Here is a 24,422-nt window from a genome sequence, read left to right on the forward strand (position 1 = left end):
CCGATGTTTTTAACGGATGTTCAACATAGACTTCAAGGCGACCCGTCTAACACAGATGAGAAATGTCTCTAAACCTGGAATTTACAAATTGATGTTTTAGGAACCTAATAGATAATAATTTCCCTTGCAGGCCTTTCGTCATATACTTTGCATGATGGAATGAATCTTAAATGATCAACTTTGCAGTAAAATAAATTTCCCAGGGAATCCCACAAAATCTCACTGCCAAACGCCCTCATAGATACATAAAAAGGTTAAAGAAAGACGTCTGTGAATGAATCAAGTCAATTAGGTTGACATCATTTTTACTATAAAACGGTGGTTGGCTTTTTGAAATGGAAATGATATCAAACATATTTCCATATAAAAACATTGGCATACAACATACTTCCAAACTGAAAGACTTAAAATAATAATGCGTAAAATACGTGTGAATCGTTTTTGCATTGATTCATTGCGTTCAGCACCACGGACAGCGACATCTACATGCAGAGTATAGCAGCCAAAAGACAGGACATTGGGACAACATATGCAGCGTAGGCCTATATCAACATCAGGAGGACAGCAACCTCGGTGATTTCTAATGCATTCATTGCAAGATATATTGTTGTAATACAACGTCCGTAGTTCAAGAAACAGGCATGATTTCACCGTCAATGGTCAGTGTTACGGGTGACGATGGGGCATTTTGTTCTTACCTTTTCTTTGGTGGGTAAAGTCTGAGTCCTGGTAAAAGTGTCTCCTCCATTAATACTGATCAGCTCCCCATCTACAGGCGGAAACGGAGCGGGGAAAACCACTACGTCACTCTTGAGCGTGTCTGAGCTGAAGCAGACGTCATACTGCTGAGTAGCTTTAGAGTAAGACCAGCTCCCGTCAGGGTGGGTGGTGATCATTGGGGCCCCGTACCTGCTGAAACTGCTGTCTGTCCTGTGACATTTGACAGCTATTAAACTGATGAGACTCAGTAGAAAAATCACTGAGACCGACGCAATGGCGATGAGCAGATAGAGGTTTAAAGCAGAGAAGCTGTCCTCCTTTATGGGCACATGTCTGAACTGAGTCTGGATGTCAGCTGTGCTCTCAACCACCACCACCTCAATAGACACAGTAGCTGACAGGGAGGGTTCTCCGTTATCAGAGACCAAGACCACCAAGGGGTGAGTTTTCAGGTCATTGTCACTCATTCTCCTCTTAGTCCTGATTTCCCCCGTGCTGGTTCCGATCCTGAACAGGTTGTTTCCTTTGGGTTCAGAGAGGTGATAAGAAAGCAGCGCATTGTATCCAGAGTCTGCGTCTACAGCCCTGATCTTTGCCACAAAGTATCCCGCTTCAGCAGAGTAGGGGATGCTCTCACTGTTAACGGAGCCGTGTTCAGAATAGGGCGCGAGAACCGAGGGACTGTTGTCATTCTCATCCAGGATAAAAACATTGACAGTCACGTTGCTGCTGAGCGGAGGAACACCAGAGTCTGTGGCCTGAACTTTAAACTGAAAGGTTTTTAACTCCTCGAAGTTAAATGACTGTAAACTGACTATATCTCCTGTCTCTGAGTTTATGTTAATCATAGTAGGCAGCGGCGTTTTGTTATTGTCCCTTACTAATGTGTAGCTCACCCGACCATTTTCATTAATGTCAGCATCAGTTGCAGATACAGTTTTTAAAACCGTGCCAACTGGGCTATTTTCTTTCACATATATATTAATTACAGTTTCTGTGAACCGGGGTATGTTGTCATTTACATCAGAAACCTCAATAATGACAAAGCTGGTGTTGGAGAGAGGGGGGCTACCTTCATCAGAAGCTTTGATAGTGATATTGTAATTGGAAATTAATTCCCTGTCGAGATTTCCACCGATAACTAAGGAGTAATAATTTTTATAATTTGTCTCTAATTTAAAGGGAACCGCATTCAATATCTCGCACTTAACTTCACCATTTTTGCCTCCATCCCTGTCGAGAACTGAAACAAGGGCGATTGCAGTACCGATTTCAGCATCCTCTCTCACTGAACTGAGCAGTGACGTCACCGTGATGTCAGGGGCATTGTCATTTAGGTCCACCACCTCAACCAGTACTTTACACTGGGCTGTTAACGGAGGCTGGCCTTTGTCAGCAGCCTGCACGCGGATTTCAAAGGCATGGTTACTTTCAAAGTCAATTTTTCCTTTTACTGTTATTATTCCTGTTTCAGAGTCGATTTCAAAAATGTCCAAGACATGGTCCTGGTCTTTGGAGTTTAGTAAATACACAATTTCTTTGTTTGAACCTTCATCAGCGTCAGTTGCAGTCACTGTCATTACTGTTGTGCCAAGTGGCGCATTTTCCTTAATACTAGTTTTATACAGTGTTTTGGTAAAAGCCGGAATGTTGTCGTTGATATCTAAAACATTAATTAATATTTCTGATGTGCTAGATTTTGGAGGTGTTCCTCCATCTACAGCGGTCAGTGTGAGTTTAATTAAAGCCTGTTTTTCTCTGTCTAATGATTTTTGAAGGACCAACTCGGCAGCCACACTCTCTCCTTTGTGCACCACTAATGAAAAATATTCATTAGGATTTAGTTTGTATGTGTTAACATTATTTTTCCCCACATCGGCATCATAGGCTGACAGCACAGGGAATGTAGCTCCCGGTAATACGCTCTCTGCTATGTCGATAGTTTGTGATTTGGTACTGAAAGAGGGCGGATTATCATTTACATCGAGAATATTAACTTCAATGCGGTAAAGTTTCAGTGGATTATTTATTACAGCTTCTACGTTTATTGTACATTTTGCAGCCTTCGCACACAGCTCTTCTCTGTCTATTCTTTCACTGACGTAGAGAAAACCTGACTTCAAATTTACGTCGAAATACTTTCGCCTTGATCCAGTAACGATCTGAAACATACGCGACTCCAAATCATGTATATTAAGATTTAGATCCTTGGCGAGATTACCAACAGACGTCCCCACGTTTACCTCTTCTGAGACGGAATAGGAGAGCTGCCCGGATACCGCTCCCCAGTTATACTCCAAGACAACAAGCACGAGATATATCCCAATACAGGTTTTTCTTCCCGGCAGCAGCATAATTCCGTACAGCAACAGCAAAGCATAGATCCGTATATCAACACACCGTTCATGTACTAAAACCAAACGATCATTTGAAAGGTCAAAATACGCGCAGTGTAATCTCCGTATACATTGCCAGTCGCGCTGCGTCTCAGTCTAACAAAGCACTGACAAAACGATGATCCTTTGAATGTGGGAGGGTCCAGCTACAGCCCAGCAACCCGGTGGCGGTTCTATGGTCTCTAGTGTCACCTCCTGGCCGTATGATACAACTACAAATGCATACAATAAACAGACCAAACACAGATTTGTGTATAAATTTACCAGAACTGAGGTTACTTTTGTCAGTTCTGGACCAGAAAACGAGGTTCTTTTGTCAGAGAGTAAACAACACAAATGGTAGCTGCTTCACTGCTGTGTGTACTGTCATGCCCTCATACCATGACATATTCGCCATATATTTAAAAACCATGGACAAAGCAGTATGATGCAGATGCATTTCAGTCAACACAGGTAAAATAAGACTAAAATGATTGTTTATCGAATTAAAAACTAGGAATAATATGTCTTGAGAGATAGTAGAAATTAATCTGTCCAGCGGCGCATTGAAAGCAAAAACATTTTCCACCCATTCCACATAAAACAGTGCAACAATATTTAGACTGAATAATAAGTATGACAACAAAATGTCAGCAAGCATGCAGAATGTTACAAGTAGGTCTCTATATTTCTTGTCACTCGATTTACATTTAAATTCAAAACTTGACCACATCACCAGAATTTTTTCTTTATACATGAATATAATGAGTATTGCTTTATCTGAATTACGAAGAATTTAAGAACTGTTTCACCTTGATTACCTAAGACACACAGCTTATTTTCATTGTTTGGTTTTCCATTTAAAGTTTCTTAAAATAAATTAAATGCCGTAAGAGATTTTAGGTTTTCTGATCAAGAAAATATAATGCTTATATTGAAATGCACATTTGGGTGACAAAAATATGTGAATACACAGAGTGAAACCTGGGGTCAACTCAGATAAGAACAAATACAGATGGAAAAAATGCTTCAAGGACCTGTCATGACGACTATAAGAAGATAACCAACTTGTTTATTAATATTCCCTTACCTTTTCTTTAGTAGGTAAAGTCTGAGTCCTGGTAAAAGTGTCTCCTCCATTAATACTGATCAGCTCCCCATCTACAGGCGGAAACGGAGCGGGGAAAACCACTACGTCACTCTTGAGCGTGTCTGAGCTGAAGCAGACGTCATACTGCTGAGTAGCTTTAGAGTAAGACCAGCTCCCGTCAGGGTGGGTGGTGATCATTGGGGCCCCGTACCTGCTGAAACTGCTGTCTGTCCTGTGACATTTGACAGCTATTAAACTGATGAGACTCAGTAGAAAAATCACTGAGACCGACGCAATGGCGATGAGCAGATAGAGGTTTAAAGCAGAGAAGCTGTCCTCCTTTATGGGCACATGTCTGAACTGAGTCTGGATGTCAGCTGTGCTCTCAACCACCACCACCTCAATAGACACAGTAGCTGACAGGGAGGGTTCTCCGTTATCAGAGACCAAGACCACCAAGGGGTGAGTTTTCAGGTCATTGTCACTCATTCTCCTCTTAGTCCTGATTTCCCCCGTGCTGGTTCCGATCCTGAACAGGTTGTTTCCTTTGGGTTCAGAGAGGTGATAAGAAAGCAGCGCGTTGTATCCAGAGTCTGCGTCTACAGCCCTGATCTTTGCCACAAAGTATCCCGCTTCAGCAGAGTAGGGGATGCTCTCACTGTTAACGGAGCCGTGTTCAGAATAGGGCGCGAGAACCGAGGGACTGTTGTCATTCTCATCCAGGATAAAAACATTGACGGTCACGTTGCTGCTGAGCGGAGGAACACCAGAGTCTGTGGCCTGAACTTTGAACTGAAAGGTTTTTAACTCCTCGAAGTTAAATGACTGTAGACTGACTATATCTCCTGTCTCTGAGTTGATGTTTACCATTGTCGAGAGAGGAAGTGAATTACTACTTTCATGTAAAAATGAATATCTCACCTGACCATTTTGATCAATGTCAGCATCAATTGCTGAAACTGTTTTTATAACTGCTCCTACTGGACTGTTTTCTTTCACATAGACACTGATTATATTTTCTGTGAATAGAGGTTTGTTGTCATTTACATCCGAGACGTGCACAGTAATAACGCTCCTGCTGGAGAGAGGTGGGCTCCCTTCGTCAGCAGCAGTGATGCTGATGTTGTATTGAGGTGTGGTCTCTCTGTCGAGAGGACCGTCCACCACTAACGAATAGTAGTTCTTATAGTTTGACTCTAGTTTGAAGGGAACATTGTTTGAAATTTTACAGTTCACCATCCCATTTTTACCTCCGTCTTTATCAAACACTGACACGAGCGCAATAGCTGTGCCAATGGACGCGTCCTCTTTCACAGTGTTTAGCAATGATGTCACTGAAATTTCAGGTTTATTGTCATTGACGTCTAAAACTTCAATCAATAATTTAGCATGCGAAGTGAGAGGAGAAGAAGCTCCATCACTGGCTTGAACTCGAATCTCAAAAGCATTATTCTGTTCAAAGTCGATGTTCTTTTTGTTTGTTACTGTCCCAGTTTCTTCATCAATAGCAAACAGATCACTGTGTTTCCCCTGGTCTATTTCAATAAAGGAGTACAATATTTCTCCGTTTTGGCCTATATCCAAATCAGTAGCATTTAGTGTTATAATTGACGTGCCTACTGCAACGTTTTCATATACACTTGCTTTATACAGAGATTGACTGAATACGGGCGCATTATCATTAATGTCTAAAACATTTATTATAATGACCATCGTTCCTGATTTAGCAGGAGTTCCTCCATCAATGGCAGTCAGTGTGAGTCTAATTACAGACTGTTTTTCTCTGTCTAAAATTTTCTGAAGTACTAATTCGGGAGTTACTGTCTCTCCTTTAAGCGTTGCCAAGGAGAAGTGTTCGTTTTGACTTAACTTGTAGGTATTTACAGTATTTTTACCTACATCTGCGTCATGAGCTCGTTTCAAGGGAAATTTGGCACCTGAGGATGTTGTCTCGCTAACATTGATCACCTGTGACGTGGTGAGAAACAATGGGGAATTATCATTAACATCCAGTATTATTATTTCAATCCGGTACAGTTTCAAAGGATTGTTAATTACTGCTTCTACACTCAGCGAACATTTTTGTTCAGTGCCGCAGAGTTCCTCTCGATCTATCCTCTCATTAACGTAGAGGACACCAGTCTTTAGATTTACCTCGAAATATTTAGTCTTTGATCCAGAAACGATCTGAAACATGCGGGACTCCAAATCCTGGACATTGATGTTAAGATCTTTAGCGATATTTCCGACAACAGTCCCCACATTTACCTCCTCTGAGACGGAGTAAGAGAGCTGTCCAGATACCGTTTCCCAGTTAAAATCCAGCAGCACGACAAACAAAAGATAGATCCACGCGGAGCGCGTTCTTCCTCTTAAATGCATAATTCCAAACATCGATACGCAGCATCTAACCAAATCTCGACAATATGTCACAGAAACCACAATATCAACGCCGAGAAAAAAACATTCCCAACAGATACAGTGACATTTGTATGGTAAAACGAGAGACCTGGTCTTTGTCGGACGAGTTCGCCTTGTAATAAAGCCCACAGACAAATCATCCGCTGACTCTGGGAGGAGCCCTAAACATCCAAAACGATGTTCAAATGTGGTGGTCTGTAGTGTCCCCATGTGGACATTTACAATAACTACATGCTACATCAAATCAAATATTATATGAAGGTAGTAACCATTGTCAGTGTCAAGCATGAAGCACTTGCAAACAATAGGAAGGCTAAACCCAACGATCACTACAATGTACATCCAAAAACTATATCGTATGATTTAGAAAATGACATTTTATTATGTCACTAAAAATTCAAGGAAAATTATTATGTCAGTGACAACGAGGTAAAATAAGAAATACACATTCCGTCTTTCTTAAACTAAAGACTGAAGTTACTGCACAGATAACATGAGCAGAGTTTTCTTGGAAAAGACTGTCAAACCTGTAACACACCGTTCAGCATTTATGACAATTATGACTTAAGATATTTGTAAATCTATTTAAGTTAAACTGCACTTCATAAACGTATCTGGCAGTATCATAAGGGAATTGCAAATACATTAAGACAGCAGCATTCAGCACCATGGACAGCGACACACGGGTAAAATACAAACCGGCTGGGAAAGTGACTGTAAATGCAAATTAATGAATTCTATAACCCTTTCCTCATACGAATTCCCTATAATTAAATAGAATTCAAGGGAAATGTCATCAGTATCTTGAGGCTGAGGTGACAGCAAAAAACAATTTAAACCAGTAAGGTAGGATAGGCTACCTGTAATAATATCATTATCTTTAATATTTAACCATATACAAGATATATATATATATATAAATATCCTATTACAACTTGGTGTACTGAAAGTGACCCTATATTAAAACAAGGAATAACCAGTCAACTCTGCTTAAGATGAGGAAAACACCGACAGCTACGCAATGGGCTTCCCAACCAGTTCCACCTATACGCCTAGTTTGTATGAAATTATAAAATTAAGTTTCTGTTAGTTATACAAGAGGAAGATACTCACAAAAACCACGAGCGCGACATTTCCACCCCACGTTTCATCACAGGAAGGCTGCAGTAATGAACACTTAAGGTATGTACATTCTTACCTTTTCTTTAGTAGGTAAAGTCTGAGTCCTGGTAAAAGTGTCTCCTCCATTAATACTGATCAGCTCCCCATCTACAGGCGGAAACGGAGCGGGGAAAACCACTACGTCACTCTTGAGCGTGTCTGAGCTGAAGCAGACGTCATACTGCTGAGTAGCTTTAGAGTAAGACCAGCTCCCGTCAGGGTGGGTGGTGATCATTGGGGCCCCGTACCTGCTGAAACTGCTGTCTGTCCTGTGACATTTGACAGCTATTAAACTGATGAGACTCAGTAGAAAAATCACTGAGACCGACGCAATGGCGATGAGCAGATAGAGGTTTAAAGCAGAGAAGCTGTCCTCCTTTATGGGCACATGTCTGAACTGAGTCTGGATGTCAGCTGTGCTCTCAACCACCACCACCTCAATAGACACAGTAGCTGACAGGGAGGGTTCTCCGTTATCAGAGACCAAGACCACCAAGGGGTGAGTTTTCAGGTCATTGTCACTCATTCTCCTCTTAGTCCTGATTTCCCCCGTGCTGGTTCCGATCCTGAACAGGTTGTTTCCTTTGGGTTCAGAGAGGTGATAAGAAAGCAGCGCATTGTATCCAGAGTCTGCGTCTACAGCCCTGATCTTTGCCACAAAGTATCCCGCTTCAGCAGAGTAGGGGATGCTCTCACTGTTAACGGAGCCGTGTTCAGAATAGGGCGCGAGAACCGAGGGACTGTTGTCATTCTCATCCAGGATAAAAACATTGACAGTCACGTTGCTGCTGAGCGGAGGAACACCAGAGTCTGTGGCCTGAACTTTAAACTGAAAGGTTTTTAACTCCTCGTAGTTAAAAGACTGTAGACTGACTATATCTCCTGTCTCGGAGTTAATATTTATCATTGTCGAGAATGGCACTGAATTACTATTGTCAGGTAAAAGAGAATATCTCACCTGACCATTTTGATCGATGTCAGCATCAATTGCTGAGACAGTTTTTATAACTGCTCCTACTGGGCTGTTTTCTTTCACATAGACACTGATTATATTTTCTGTGAATAGAGGTTTGTTGTCATTTACATCTGAGACGTGCACAGTAATAACGCTCGTGCTGGAGAGAGGTGGGCTCCCTTCGTCAGCAGCAGTGATGCTGATGTTGTATTGAGGTGTGGTCTCTCTGTCGAGAGGACCGTCCACCACTAACGAATAGTAGTTCTTATAGTTTGACTCTAGTTTGAAGGGAACTTTATTTGAAATTTTACAGTTCACCATCCCATTTTTACCTCCGTCTTTATCAAACACTGACACGAGCGCAATAGCTGTGCCAATGGACGCGTCCTCTTTCACGGTGTTTAACAGTGATGTAACTGAAATTTCAGGAGCATTGTCATTGACGTCTAAAACTTCAATCAATAATTTGGCATGCGAGGTCATCGGAAAAACTGCTCCATCACTGGCTTGAACTCGAATCTCAAAAGCATTATTTTCTTCAAAGTCAATGCTCATTTTGTTTGTTACAATCCCAGTTTTTTCATCAATAGCAAACAAATCAGTTTGTTTCCCTCGGCCGACTTCACTGAATGAATATAAAACCTGTCCGTTTTGGCCTGCATCTATGTCGGTCGCATTTAGCGTTACTATGGATGTGCCTATCTTCACATTTTCATGCACACTGGCTTTATATAGTGTTTGACTGAATATAGGAGGATTATCGTTAACATCCAATACATTCACTATGATATTCATGCTGCCCGATTTAGCAGGAGTTCCTCCATCAATGGCGGTCAGTGTGAGTCGAATCACAGACTGTTTTTCTCTGTCTAAAACTTTCTGAAGCACTAATTCAGGGGTTACAGTCTCTCCTTTATGTGTAACAAGAGAGAAATGTTCGTTTTGACTCAGCTTGTAGGTATTCACATCGTTTTTACCGACGTCAGCATCGTGAGCAGGATGCAGGGGAAATTTAGCTCCTGCTGCTGTGCCCTCACTAATATTTATTACCTGTGACGGGCTTCTAAATGATGGGGAATTATCATTAACATCCAATATAATGATTTCAATCCGGTACAGTTTTAAAGGATTATTAATAACAGCTTCTACACTCAGCGAACATTTTGGTTCAGTGCCGCAGAGTTCCTCTCGATCTATCCTCTCATTAACGTAGAGGACACCAGTCTTTAGATTTACCTCGAAATATTTAGTCTTTGATCCAGAAACGATCTGAAACATGCGGGGCTCCAAATCCTGGACATTGATGTTAAGATCTTTGGCGATATTTCCGACAACAGTCCCCACCTTTACCTCCTCTGCGACGGAGTAAGAGAGCTGCCCAGACACCGCTTCCCAGTAACAATCCAGCAGCACGAACAAGAGATAGATCCACACACAGCTCGTCCTACGCGATAAATGCATAATTCCAATCAACGAGAAGGAGCGTGCAAACAAATCTGAGCAATGGGCAGATGTGACAGCAGCTGCGATATCAAGATCGTGGAAAAAATATTCCAATGAAATATCTCCGCATTTTGACGAGCAAACAAGACCGCTTCTCTGTCGCACGATCTCTCTTTGTAACAAAGCCCACAGACACATCATCCGCTGATTCTGGGAGGAGCCCGAAACCACCAAAGACAGCGTCCAAATGTGATGGTCTGCAGTGTCCCCATGTGGACATTTCTCACAACTGCATACTGCATCAAATATAATCACGCTGGGAAGTTTGAAGCATTATTGTTATTTTTTTTTTAAACGACAGAAGCGCTTGAAACCATCAAATAAAGGCTTTCTTGAAAATAGATTGTAGAATCTATTCACATGTATGTGTGAAGAAAGACGAATTACCAGTGAGATGTGAATGTAAAGAAAAGCGGGTTCAGGACCACGGACAGAGACACAAGGCGACTAAGAGCAAATGAACAGCTACAGCAGCGATAGGAAACAGCACATTCAACAACGAAGAATACTGCGCAACATTTATTTTTTCCTATTCAAACAGCAGACATTTGCCATTAGAGTATCTCAACCGTCCAACCAGAGCAAGTAATATCTCATACTGAATGGTGAGCATGATGTGTGTAAATGTAACTATTCATTTTATGGTGTACTCGAAATGACCTGGAAATTCAAATCACAAGCCAACAAGAACAATCGACATATTGGCCACAGCACCACGTCACGATTTAAATCATATTAATTACTCCACATACTTGATGTTTTTAACCCAAACGCTTTAATTTTTAATCTAGGTTAAAAAAAATGAGGAAGCCTTAATGTAACGAAAACGAGACATTGCAGTAATACAAGCGTGAAGCAACTATATTCTTACCTTTTCTTTAGTAGGTAAAGTCTGAGTCCTGGTAAACGTGTCTCCTCCATTAATACTGATCAGTTCACCATCTACAGGCGGAAACGGAGCGGGGAAAACCACTACGTCACTCTTGAGCGTGTCTGAGCTGAAGCAGACGTCATACTGCTGAGTAGCTTTAGAGTAAGACCAGCTCCCGTCAGGGTGGGTGGTGATCATTGGGGCCCCGTACCTGCTGAAACTGCTGTCTGTCCTGTGACATTTGACAGCTATTAAACTGATGAGACTCAGTAGAAAAATCACTGAGACCGACGCAATGGCGATGAGCAGATAGAGGTTTAAAGCAGAGAAGCTGTCCTCCTTTATGGGCACATGTCTGAACTGAGTCTGGATGTCAGCTGTGCTCTCAACCACCACCACCTCAATAGACACAGTAGCTGACAGGGAGGGTTCTCCGTTATCAGAGACCAAGACCACCAAGGGGTGAGTTTTCAGGTCATTGTCACTCATTCTCCTCTTAGTCCTGATTTCCCCCGTGCTGGTTCCGATCCTGAACAGGTTGTTTCCTTTGGGTTCAGAGAGGTGATAAGAAAGCAGCGCGTTGTATCCAGAGTCTGCGTCTACAGCCCTGATCTTTGCCACAAAGTATCCCGCTTCAGCAGAGTAGGGGATGCTCTCACTGTTAACGGAGCCGTGTTCGGAATAGGGCGCGAGAACCGAGGGACTGTTGTCATTCTCATCCAGGATAAAAACATTGACAGTCACGTTGCTGCTGAGCGGAGGAACACCAGAGTCTGTGGCCTGAACTTTAAACTGAAAGGTTTTTAACTCCTCGAAGTTAAATGACTGCAGACTGACTATATCTCCTGTCTCTGAGTTGATGTTTACCATTGTCGAGAGTGGCAATGGGTTACTGTTACTTTCGACAATTGAATAGCTCACCTGGGCATTTTTATCAATGTCTACATCAATTGCAGATAATGTCTTAAGAACGGCTCCAACGGGACTATTTTCCTTTAAATAAATATTTGCTACAGGGTCTGAAAAACGAGGGGAGTTGTCATTGACATCAGAAACATAAACGGTTAGATCCCTGCTGCTCATAAGAGCTGGGATTCCGTCATCCATTGCTGTAACAGTGACATTATAAAAAGAGGCACTCTCCCTGTCTAGATCTCCGTCTACAACCAAAGAATAATAGTTTTTATAATTTGTCTCCAATTTAAAAGGGCTTCCATCTTTAATATTACAATGGACAACCCCATTTTTACCCCCATCTCTGTCCAGCACTGACACAAGTGCAACAGCAGTGCCTCGTTTTGCATCTTCTCTAACTGTGTCAGTCAGTGATGTTACAGAAATTTCAGGCGTATTGTCATTTAAATCCAACACTTCAATTAGTACTTTGCACTGTGTTGCCATTGGCGGATAACCCTTGTCAGTAGCTTGCACGCGGATTTCAAAAGCTGGATGTTCTTCAAAGTCGATCTTTCCCTTTACCGTCAATAAACCTGTATGCTCGTCGATTTGAAATATTTGCAAAACACTGTCTTGATCTTTGCTGCTGAGTGAATATGAAATCTCCCCGTTTGGCCCTTCATCCGCGTCTGTCGCCGTTACTGTTGCTACTGATGTACCGAGTGGTACATTTTCAGCAATACTGGTTTTATATAGGGTTTTGGTAAACGATGGGATGTTATCATTTACGTCCAAGACATTGATGATGATCTGTGATGTTCCGGATTTCGGGGGGGTCCCACCATCAACAGCAGTTAATGTGAGTTTAATTACAGGTTGCTTTTCTCGATCTAAAGGTTTCTGAAGCACTAACTCCGCAGACACGCTTTCTCCTTTGTTCACCGTTAGTGAGAAATGGTCATTTTGATTTAACTTATACGTGCTAATACCGTTTTTTCCTACATCAGCATCATATGCAGACAACACAAGAAATTTGGACCCAGGTAATGTGCTTTCCGCTATTTCAATATTTTGTGACTTAGTGCTGAAAGAAGGGTAGTTATCATTAACGTCTAGAATATTTATTTCTAAACGATAAAGCTTCAGAGGAGCATTGATCACAGCCTCCACACTGACAGTGCATTTTGTTGCCTTCGCGCAGAGCTCCTCTCTGTCTATTCTGTCATTAACAAAAAGGAAACCAGTTTTAACATTAACGTCGAAAAATTTTCTTTTGGAACCGGCAACAATCTGAAACATACGAGACTCGAGATCATCGATACTAAGATTGAGATCCTTGGCTATATTTCCTACAGATGTCCCTGGATTTACCTCTTCTGATATGGAATAGGAGAGCTGTCCCGACACCACTTCCCAGTAACAGTCCAGCAACAGAAATAAGACGTAAGCCACAAGAGGAGCGCTGTTATTTGAAGACATAATCCAATCCTTTGAGTGACCAACACATGAATAAATCCAAACGATGTCGTGTATCAACGGAAAGTGTGTGTCTTTCTCTTATAATTTCTCCCCGACGCTGATGGTGCTCCAGCCTTTTCTCTGCATATCTGACTCTCTTTGTGACAAAGCCCAACATGACGCTCTGATGATAGGAGGGGCCTGGGTATTGTTAACGAAATCGTCTCTATGTTTTAGTCTATACTGCCCCCTCATGGTCTTGTACATTGATTACATTAAAGCCAGGAGATGGATAATGTCCTTTCACAAAATATTTCTTTTTAACGCACAGCACAAAAATGGACTGTTTCAAATGAACGAAAAGCCATGGACATGGTCGCTGTCTTTTATTCTTTTTTTCTTTTCCTTTCAAGAAATGCCTAGTTAACTACATTCATTATCTACTAATATGAAACGTTTTTCCATGATTATGCTGATTATGATTGGTGTATTTGCATTTTTAAATGAATAGTAATAGGTATGTTTGTGCGAAAAAATTAACAATATAGGGCCAATGGAACGGGCAAATATGAGGAAATATCAAAGGAATTTTGTTCACTTGTTATGTTTTTTTTTATATTATTATTACACTTAAAAACTGACAGAAGAACACCTGAGAATTATTACAGAGACATCCAATAATGTGTGTCTTATAACAGCAAAAGAGTGTATTGTGGAAAATACAACACTGTAGCAATGAGAGCTATCAACCACGATTGATGCATAATTTGCATTTAAGACAATGAAGTACCATTGTGAAAGAAAAGTGATGGACGTGCCACATAGAGATTACTCATAAAAGTAAAATGATCATTCCAATAATTACGTAAATAACATTAAAGACCAAAATAACCAAGTTTGATCTGTGCAAAACTAGAAACAGCAACACGAGCTTCTTATCATAACAGACAAGTTTTTGTCTTAAGCACCATGGACAGCGACTGTTGCACTTACATTGAAAACTCCAGTGAACAAGTTATATAGACAATGACAAAAAAACCCCCGCATTTATAGTATAGTAGAATAGTTTGGGAGAATTAGATATATTATTAGCAACAATAGTCAGTGTTTAGTAATGCTTGAAACATCCTCTGAATTAGCAGACCATTATACATAGACTGTTCTTACCTTCTCTTTAGTAGGTAAAGTCTGAGTCCTGGTAAAAGTGTCTCCTCCATTAATACTGATCAACTCCCCATCTACAGGCGGAAACGGAGCGGGGAAAACCACTACGTCACTCTTGAGCGTGTCTGAGCTGAAGCAGACGTCATACTGCTGAGTAGCTTTAGAGTAAGACCAGCTCCCGTCAGGGTGGGTGGTGATCATTGGGGCCCCGTACCTGCTGAAACTGCTGTCTGTCCTGTGACATTTGACAGCTATTAAACTGATGAGACTCAGTAGAAAAATCACTGAGACCGACGCAATGGCGATGAGCAGATAGAGGTTTAAAGCAGAGAAGCTGTCCTCCTTTATGGGCACATGTCTGAACTGAGTCTGGATGTCAGCTGTGCTCTCAACCACCACCACCTCAATAGACACAGTAGCTGACAGGGAGGGTTCTCCGTTATCAGAGACCAAGACCACCAAGGGGTGAGTTTTCAGGTCATTGTCACTCATTCTCCTCTTAGTCCTGATTTCCCCCGTGCTGGTTCCGATCCTGAACAGGTTGTTTCCTTTGGGTTCAGAGAGGTGATAAGAAAGCAGCGCATTGTATCCAGAGTCTGCGTCTACAGCCCTGATCTTTGCCACAAAGTATCCCGCTTCAGCAGAGTAGGGGATGCTCTCACTGTTAACGGAGCCGTGTTCAGAATAGGGCGCGAGGACCGAGGGACTGTTGTCATTCTCATCCAGGATAAAAACATTGACAGTCACGTTGCTGCTGAGCGGAGGAACACCAGAGTCTGTGGCCTGAACTTTAAACTGGAAGGTTTTTAACTCCTCGAAGTTAAATGACTGTAGACTGACTATATCTCCTGTCTCTGAGTTGATGTTAACCATTGTAGATGACGGCAACGTTTCACTGTTACTTTGTAGGAATGAATAGGTCACGTGACCATTCTGATCAATGTCAGCATCAATTGCTGAAACAGTTTTTATTACTGCTCCTACTGGACTATTCTCTTTCACATAAACATTAACCAGCGGCTCTGAGAAGCGAGGTGGGTTATCATTGACGTCAGAAACACGAACAGTTACTATGTTGGTGCTGGAGAGAGGTGGAGTTCCCTCATCAGTCGCTACAATAGTAACATTGTACTGAGCTTTAGATTCTCTATCAAGCGGACCATTAACCACTAATGAGTAATAATTTTTATAATTTGTGTCCAGTTTAAAAGGCGCATCATTTGTAATTTCAGCTCTCACTGCCCCGTTTTTACCACTGTCTCTGTCTAGAATAGAAACAAGTGCAATAGCAGTACCTGCTTCAGCGTCCTCCTTCACTGTATTTACCAGTGAAGTCACAGTGATCTCAGGAGCGTTATCGTTCAGGTCCACTACTTCTACCAGCACTTTACAACCAGCAGACATCGGAGGCTGTCCTCTGTCACTGGCCTGTGCATGAATCTCAAACGCTTGATTTTCCTCATAATCGATCTCACCTTTGACTAAAATTTCACCTGTTTTCGAGTCTATTTGAAATAAATCTAAAACCTGATCCTGACCTTTACTTCTCAGTGAATATTCTATTTCACTGTTTAATCCATCATCTGCGTCTGTCGCGTTCAGGGTGATCACTTTAGACCCCGTTATCAAGTTTTCATGAATTTTAATTTTGTATAAAGATTTACTGAAAACAGGGGCATTGTCGTTAATATCCAAAACGTTAATAATAATTTGTGATGTCCCTGACTTGGGAGGATTTCCTCCGTCTAGTGCAGTTAGTGTGAGCTTTATAACAGAGTCTTGCTCTCGGTCTAAAGCTTTCTGCAGTACTAACTCTGCTGACACACTGTCTCCTCCTTTGTGAATTTCCAGAGAAAAATAATCATTACTACTCAGCTTGTATGTATTAACACCGTTCTTGCCAACATCTAAATCCGATGCCCCTATAAGTCCAAATTTGAATCCCGGTAAAGAATTTTCTGCAATGTCAAGTGACTGCAGCTGCTCAGAGAAAACGGGTGCGTTGTCATTTATATCGACTACATTTATCTCCAGACGATACAGCTTCAGTGGGTTGTTGATCACGGCCTCTACGTTTACGGTGCATTTTGTAGCCTTTGCACAGAGCTCCTCTCGGTCTATTCTCTCATTTACGTAAAGAACACCCGTTTTTAGATTTACGTCGAAATATTTCCTCTTTGATCCACTAACAATCTGAAACATACGAGACTCTAATTCTTGCACATTGAGATTTAGATCCTTGGCGATATTTCCAACAGAAGTCCTCAGGTTTACCTCCTCGGACACGGAGTAGGAGAGCTGTCCAGACACCGCTTCCCAGCAATAATACAGCAGCACGATCACAAAAGAAATCCGGAAAGGGCTCGCTCCGCTGGGGAAATGCATATTTATATCCAGCAAAAAATGCTTTTAATCAGGTCCGATCACTTCAGCCAAACACGTCTATTAAAATCCATCTTGATAATGTTTCTCATCCTTTCCTCTCTCGTCCTGCGTCTCTTTGTAACAAAGCCGAAAGAACCGTCAGCATCATCCTCCTGTTTCTGGGAGGAGACTCATGCCTTCCTCAGTAACGTTCATATCTTACGGTCTACAGTGTCCCCGTGTGGTGATTGAAAAAGCCTGCAGACAACCTCTGAACAGTCAAGTTTTTCATTTGATTCTGTCTTACAGGTTCAACTGAAGTTGAAAGACCCGAAACCCCCTGTAACCCCAGGTACTTCACTGACGATGTGTCCAAGTGCATCAAGAGAGGTATGTAACAATAGCCATGCTGCTTCGAGGTAATGACAGTCTGAATTGTGTTCAGTCATATCAAACGATCAAAATAACAATAATTCGACACAAAAGACTGCGCTCAATCATCCCAACGCTCTTGAATGCTTTTTCCCCCTACATGCATAGACATTCTTGCGGACAGACAGGCTTCAAAGCACAAAAATGAAACATCTCTACGCAATGGAGATGCAAGGAGAGGGGTAACAGTTGCAAACTAAAAAATTGCAATTTTCAATATGAATTTGCGGGAATGGAATAAACTATCAGAACGGGGTTTGCTAAATTCAAGAGTAAATGAAAGATTGATCGTCATGAAATCCAAGTATGCCTGAAAACAAAATTTATTTTTAAATTGGGAGTCACGTTGTGACAGCACACGGCACACTGCGGTGTTTATTTCAGCACCATAGACAGCAACACGTACTCTCTCTTTAGCGTGAGAACTTTATGAACTTAAAATACTAGGTCTACAGATACTGTGGCTCAGGTAAAGAGAAATACTACTCCTTAAAATAAATCAATTCAATCAATTCAAACAACGTGGAAAATTATCACGAGGGAATTTTATTAACGAAAAAGTGAAAAAACAGTCGGAATTTGCTTTGGGCCTCAGCTTTATGAATGAGATGATTATAACTCCGACATGTTGCATAATATTCTTACCTTTTCTTTAGTAGGTAAAGTCTGAGTCCTGGTAAAAGTGTCTCCTCCATTAATACTGATCAGCTCCCCATCTACAGGCGGAAACGGAGCGGGGAAAACCACTACGTCACTCTTGAGCGTGTCTGAGCTGAAGCAGACGTCATACTGCTGAGTAGCTTTAGAGTAAGACCAGCTCCCGTCAGGGTGGGTGGTGATCATTGGGGCCCCGTACCTGCTGAAACTGCTGTCTGTCCTGTGACATTTGACAGCTATTAAACTGATGAGACTCAGTAGAAAAATCACTGAGACCGACGCAATGGCGATGAGCAGATAGAGGTTTAAAGCAGAGAAGCTGTCCTCCTTTATGGGCACATGTCTGAACTGAGTCTGGATGTCAGCTGTGCTCTCAACCACCACCACCTCAATAGACACAGTAGCTGACAGGGAGGGTTCTCCGTTATCAGAGACCAAGACCACCAAGGGGTGAGTTTTCAGGTCATTGTCACTCATTCTCCTCTTAGTCCTGATTTCCCCCGTGCTGGTTCCGATCCTGAACAGGTTGTTTCCTTTGGGTTCAGAGAGGTGATAAGAAAGCAGCGCATTGTATCCAGAGTCTGCGTCTACAGCCCTGATCTTTGCCACAAAGTATCCCGCTTCAGCAGAGTAGGGGATGCTCTCACTGTTAACGGAGCCGTGTTCAGAATAGGGCGCGAGAACCGAGGGACTGTTGTCATTCTCATCCAGGATAAAAACATTGACAGTCACGTTGCTGCTGAGCGGAGGAACACCAGAGTCTGTGGCCTGAACTTTAAACTGGAAGGTTTTTAACTCCTCGAAGTTAAATGACTGTAGACTGACTATATCTCCTGTCTCTGAGTTGATGTTGACCATTGTAGATAACGGCAACGTTTCACTGTTACTTTGTAGGAATGAATAGGTCACGTGACCATTCTGATCAATGTCAGCATCAATTGCTGAAACAGTTTTTATTACTGCTCCTACTGGACTATTCTCTTTCACATAAACATTAACCAGCGGCTCTGAGAAGCGAGGTGGGTTATCATTGACATCAGAAACACGAACAGTTACTATGTTGGTGCTGGAGAGAGGCGGAGTTCCCTCATCAGTCGCTACAATAGTGACATTGTACTGAGCTTTAGATTCTCTATCAAGCGGACCATTAACCACTAATGAGTAATAATTTTTATAATTTGTGTCCAGTTTAAAAGGCGCATCATTTGTAATTTCAGCTCTCACTGCCCCGTTTTTACCACTGTCTCTGTCTAGAATAGAAACAAGTGCAATAGCAGTACCTGCTTCAGCGTCCTCCTTCACTGTATTTACCAGTGAAGTCACAGTGATCTCAGGAGCGTTATCGTTCAGGTCCACTACTTCTACCAGGACTTTACAACCAGCAGACATCGGAGGCTGTCCTCTGTCACTGGCCTGTGCATGAATCTCAAACGCTTGATTTTCCTCATAGTCGATCTCACCTTTGACTAAAATTTCACCTGTTTTCGAGTCTATTTGAAATAAATCTAAAACCTGTTCCTGACCTTTACTTCTCAGTGAATATTCTATTTCACTGTTTAATCCATCATCTGCGTCTGTCGCATTCAGGGTGATTACTTTGGACCCTGTTGGCAAGTTTTCAGGAATTTTAATTTTGTATAAAGTTTTACTAAAAACAGGGGTATTGTCGTTATTGTCCAAAACGTTGATAATAATTTGTGATGTCCCTGACTTGGGAGGATTTCCTCCGTCTAGTGCAGTTAGTGTGAGCTTTATAACAGAGTCTTGCTCGCGGTCTAAAGCTTTCTGCAGTACTAACTCTGCTGACACACTGTCTCCTCCTTTGTGAATTTCCAGAGAAAAATAATCATTACTACTTAGCTTGTATGTATTAACACCGTTCTTGCCAACATCCATATCCGACGCTCCTATCAGTCCAAATCTGAGTCCCGGTAAAGTACTTTCTGCAATGTCAAGTGACTGCAGCTGCTCAGAGAAAACGGGTGCGTTGTCATTTATATCGACTACATTTATCTCCAGACGATACAGCTTCAGTGGGTTGTTGATCACGGCCTCTACGTTTACGGTGCATTTTGTAGCCTTTGCACAGAGCTCCTCTCGGTCTATTCTCTCATTTACATAAAGAACACCCGTTTTTAGATTTGCGTCGAAATATTTTCTCTTTGATCCACTAACAATCTGAAACATACGAGACTCTAATTCCTGCACATTGAGATTTAGATCCTTGGCGATATTTCCCACAGCAGTCCCCGGGTTTACCTCCTCGGACACGGAGTAGGAGAGCTGTCCAGACACCGCTTCCCAGCAATAATACAGCGACACGATCACAAAAGAAATCCGCAAAGAGTTCGCTCTCGTTGAGAAATGCATAATTTTATCCAACACGAAAAATGCGTTAATCCAAGTCCGACTACTTTCGTCAAACACTCACAGTACAATCCAGCTACATATCGTTTCTCATCGTTTTTTCCTCACACCCTGCGTCTCTTTGTAACAAAGCCCAGAGAGACAGCCTCATCATCCTGTTTCTGGGAGGAGTCATGTGCCTTCCTCAGTGACGCTCAGATGTTATGGTCTACAGTGTCCTCGTGTGGTGATATACAATAACAACATTAATCCCTTTAAAGAATAACTAGTGTTCAAACCAAGAAAGTGCCTATACCTTAAATGTGTTTAGTTAAATTAAACGAATATAATTCATTCGAAATATTAGCCTGCTCTGTCCTATTCTAGTATATTGTTTATCCAACACAACATAACACCACCTTACTTAGCCTATGTACCAGTATCAAACTTTCACGATGTAAAATCGCGGCGTGAATTTCAAATGAAACATTTCAACAAACCGTAGATACAGAGCGACGTGAAACTATAGGTGATAAGAAAGGCGAGTGTTTCAAAAGGAAAGAAATCGAGTGTCATTAAGTAAATTAAATACTTTTGCAGAACATTTTCATGAATCTAATTATATCGGGGAGTTTGACATCAATTAGTAAAAAGGTAAAAATCATAACACCCAGATAGATGAGCCAGGAAAATACAGATTGGCGACAAGACACTGGGGTGGTAATTTCAGCACCATGGACAACGAAACACAATCTGTATAATGTATGAGACTAAATTATTCTGGATCATTGTGGATTCAGAACAATTTTGCTGAATAGGTAAAAACCAGGTCATACTTTCATACTAAAATCATATTCACTGAAACGTACTGTTTTTTTTTGTTTTTTTGTTTTTAAACAATTTTCTTACCTTTTCTTTAGTGGGTAAAGTCTGGGTTCTGGTAAAAGTGTCTCCTCCATTGATACTGATCAACTCCCCATCTACAGGCGGAAACGGAGCGGGGAAAACCACTACGTCACTCTTGAGCGTGTCTGAGCTGAAGCAGACGTCATACTGCTGAGTAGCTTTAGAGTAAGACCAGCTCCCGTCAGGGTGGGTGGTGATCATTGGGGCCCCGTACCTGCTGAAACTGCTGTCTGTCCTGTGACATTTGACAGCTATTAAACTGATGAGACTCAGTAGAAAAATCACTGAGACCGACGCAATGGCGATGAGCAGATAGAGGTTTAAAGCAGAGAAGCTGTCCTCCTTTATGGGCACATGTCTGAACTGAGTCTGGATGTCAGCTGTGCTCTCAACCACCACCACCTCAATAGACACAGTAGCTGACAGGGAGGGTTCTCCGTTATCAGAGACCAAGACCACCAAGGGGTGAGTTTTCAGGTCATTGTCACTCATTCTCCTCTTAGTCCTGATTTCCCCCGTGCTGGTTCCGATCCTGAACAGGTTGTTTCCTTTGGGTTCAGAGAGGTGATAAGAAAGCAGCGCGTTGTATCCAGAGTCTGCGTCTACAGCCCTGATCTTTGCCACAAAGTATCCCGCTTCAGCAGAGTAGGGGATGCTCTCACTGTTAACGGAGCCGTGTTCAGAATAGGGCGCGAGGACCGAGGGACTGTTGTCATTCTCATCCAGGATAAAAACATTGACAGTCACGTTGCTGCTGAGCGGAGGAACACCAGAGTCTGTGGCCTGAACTTTAAACTGAAAGGTTTTTAACTCCTCAAAGTTAAATGACTGTAGACTGACTATATCTCCTGTCTCTGAGTTGATGTTTATCATTGTCGAGAATGGCACTGAATTACTATTGTCAGGTAAAAGAGAATATCTCACCTGACCATTTTGATCGATGTCAGCATCAGTTGTTGAAATTGTTTTTATAACTGTTCCAACTTGACTGTTTTCTTTCACATAGACACTGATTATATTTTCTGTGAATAGAGGTTTGTTATCATTTACATCTGAGACGTGCACAGTAATAACGCTCGTGCTGGAGAGAGGTGGGCTCCCTTCGTCAGCAGCAGTGATGCTGATGTTGTATTGAGGTGTGGTCTCTCTGTCGAGAGGACCGTCCACCACTAATGAATAGTAGTTCTTATAGTTTGACTCTAGTTTGAATGGAACTTTATTTGAAATTTTACAGTTCACCATCCCATTTTTACCTCCGTCTTTATCAAACACTGACACGAGCGCAATAGCTGTGCCAATGGACGCGTCCTCTTTCACGGTGTTTAACAGTGATGTCACTGAAATGTCAGGAGCATTGTCATTGACGTCTAAAACTTCAATCAATAATTTGGCATGCGAGGTCATCGGAAAAACTGCTCCATCACTGGCATGTACCCGAACCTCAAAAGCATTATTTTCTTCAAAGTCGATGTTCATTTTGTTTGTTACAGTCCCAGTTTTTTCATCTATAGCAAACAGATCAGTTTGTTTCCCTCGACCTACTTTACTGAATGAATATAAGACTTGTCCGTTTAAACCTTCATCTAAATCAGTTGCATTTAATGTTATTATCGATGTTCCCATTTTCACATTTTCATACACACTGGTTTTATATAGTGTTTGACTGAATACAGGAGGATTATCGTTAATGTCCAGCACATTCACTAATATAGCCATGCTGCCCGATTTAGCAGGAGCTCCTCCATCAATGGCTGTCAGCGTGAGCTGTATCATAGACTGTTTTTCTCTGTCTAAAACTTTCTGAAGCACTAATTCAGGGGTTACTGTGTCCCCTTTATGTGAAGCCAGAGAGAAGTGTTCGTTTTGACTCAGCTTGTAGGTGTTCACACTATTTTTACCGACGTCAGCATCGTCAGCAGGATGCAGGAGAAATTTAGCTCCTGCTGCTGTGTTCTCAGTAATGTTTACTACTTGTGACGGGCTTAGAAATGATGGGGAATTGTCATTCACATCCAGTATTATTATTTCAATCCGGTACAGTTTCAAAGGATTGTTAATAACAGCTTCTACACTCAGCGAACATTTTGGTTCAGTGCCGCAGAGTTCCTCTCGATCTATCCTCTCATTAACGTAGAGGACACCAGTCTTTAGATTTACCTCGAAATATTTAGTCTTTGATCCAGAAACGATCTGAAACATGCGGGGCTCCAAATCCTGGACATTGATGTTAAGATCTTTGGCGATATTTCCGACAACAGTCCCCACATTTACCTCCTCTGCGACGGAGTAAGAGAGCTGCCCAGACACCGCTTCCCAGTAACAATCCAGCAGCACGAACAAGAGATAGATCCACACACAGCTCGTCCTACGTGATAAATGCATAATTCCAAACAACGAGAAGGAGCGTGTAGACAAATCTGAGAAATGGACAGACGTGACAGCAGCTGCGATATCAAGATCGTGGAAAAAATATTCCAATGAAATATCTCCGCATTTTGACGAGCAAACAGGACCGCTTCTCTGTCGCACGATCTCTCTTTGTAACAAAGCCCACAGACACATCATCCGCTGATTCTGGGAGGAGCCCGAAACCACGTCCAAATGTGATGGTCTGCAGTGTCCCCATGTGGACATTTCTCACAACTGCATACTGCATCAAATATAATCACGCTGGGAAGTTTGAAGCATTATTGTTATTTTTTTTTAAACGACAGAAGCGCTTGAAACCATCAAATAAAGGCTTTCTTGAAAATAGATTGTAGAATCTATTCACATGTATGTGTGAAGAAAGACGAATTACCAGTGAGATGTGAATGTAAAGAAAAGCTGGTTCAGGACCACGGACAGAGGCACAAGGCGACTAAGAGCAAATGAACAGCTACAGCAGCGATAGGAAACAGCACATTCAACAACGAAGAATACTGCGCAACATTTATTTTTTCCTATTCAAACAGCAGACATTTGCCATTAGAGTATCTCAACCGTCCAACCAGAGCAAGTAATATCTCATACTGAATGGTGAGCATGATGTGTGTAAATGTAACTATTCATTTTATGGTGTACTCGAAATGACCTGGAAATTCAAATCACAAGCCAACAAGA

At 41.9% G+C, this 24,422-nt stretch overlaps 1 protein-coding gene and 6 pseudogenes across 10 annotated transcripts in view; all 7 read right to left on the minus strand.

The window, feature by feature from the left end:
- Nucleotides 1–24,422, minus strand: part of LOC146979825 (protocadherin alpha-C2-like) — a 195,880-nt gene that overhangs the window by 77,151 nt on the left and 94,307 nt on the right. Inside the window, exon 1 of one of the 7 annotated variants that reach the window (XM_085789788.1) lies at nucleotides 699–3,223. The exons of the other annotated variants lie outside the window; for them this stretch is intronic. Coding sequence (XP_085645914.1) covers nucleotides 699–3,074 — 2,376 coding nt within the window. The 5' untranslated portion in view covers nucleotides 3,075–3,223. Of the gene's footprint in view, nucleotides 1–698; nucleotides 3,224–24,422 lie in introns of those variants that run through there. 7 annotated transcript variants of the gene reach the window in all.
- Nucleotides 4,171–6,723, minus strand: LOC146979829 (protocadherin alpha-10 pseudogene; annotated as a pseudogene). Its single transcript, XR_015036835.1, has one exon. The product of XR_015036835.1 is annotated as a protocadherin alpha-10 pseudogene (transcript).
- LOC146979830 (protocadherin alpha-9 pseudogene) lies at nucleotides 7,784–10,496 on the minus strand (annotated as a pseudogene). The gene has a single exon (XR_015036836.1). The product of XR_015036836.1 is annotated as a protocadherin alpha-9 pseudogene (transcript).
- On the minus strand, nucleotides 11,085–13,801 carry LOC146979831 (protocadherin alpha-8 pseudogene; annotated as a pseudogene). The gene has a single exon (XR_015036837.1). The product of XR_015036837.1 is annotated as a protocadherin alpha-8 pseudogene (transcript).
- On the minus strand, nucleotides 14,598–17,228 carry LOC146979832 (protocadherin alpha-3 pseudogene; annotated as a pseudogene).
- On the minus strand, nucleotides 18,024–20,561 carry LOC146979833 (protocadherin alpha-3 pseudogene; annotated as a pseudogene).
- Nucleotides 20,540–23,881, minus strand: LOC146979834 (protocadherin alpha-9 pseudogene; annotated as a pseudogene).

The sequence above is a fragment of the Trachurus japonicus genome, chromosome 10 (assembly GCF_045865225.1).
Source record: "Trachurus japonicus isolate A0001 chromosome 10, Traja_1.0".
Taxonomy (NCBI): domain Eukaryota; kingdom Metazoa; phylum Chordata; class Actinopteri; order Carangiformes; family Carangidae; genus Trachurus; species Trachurus japonicus.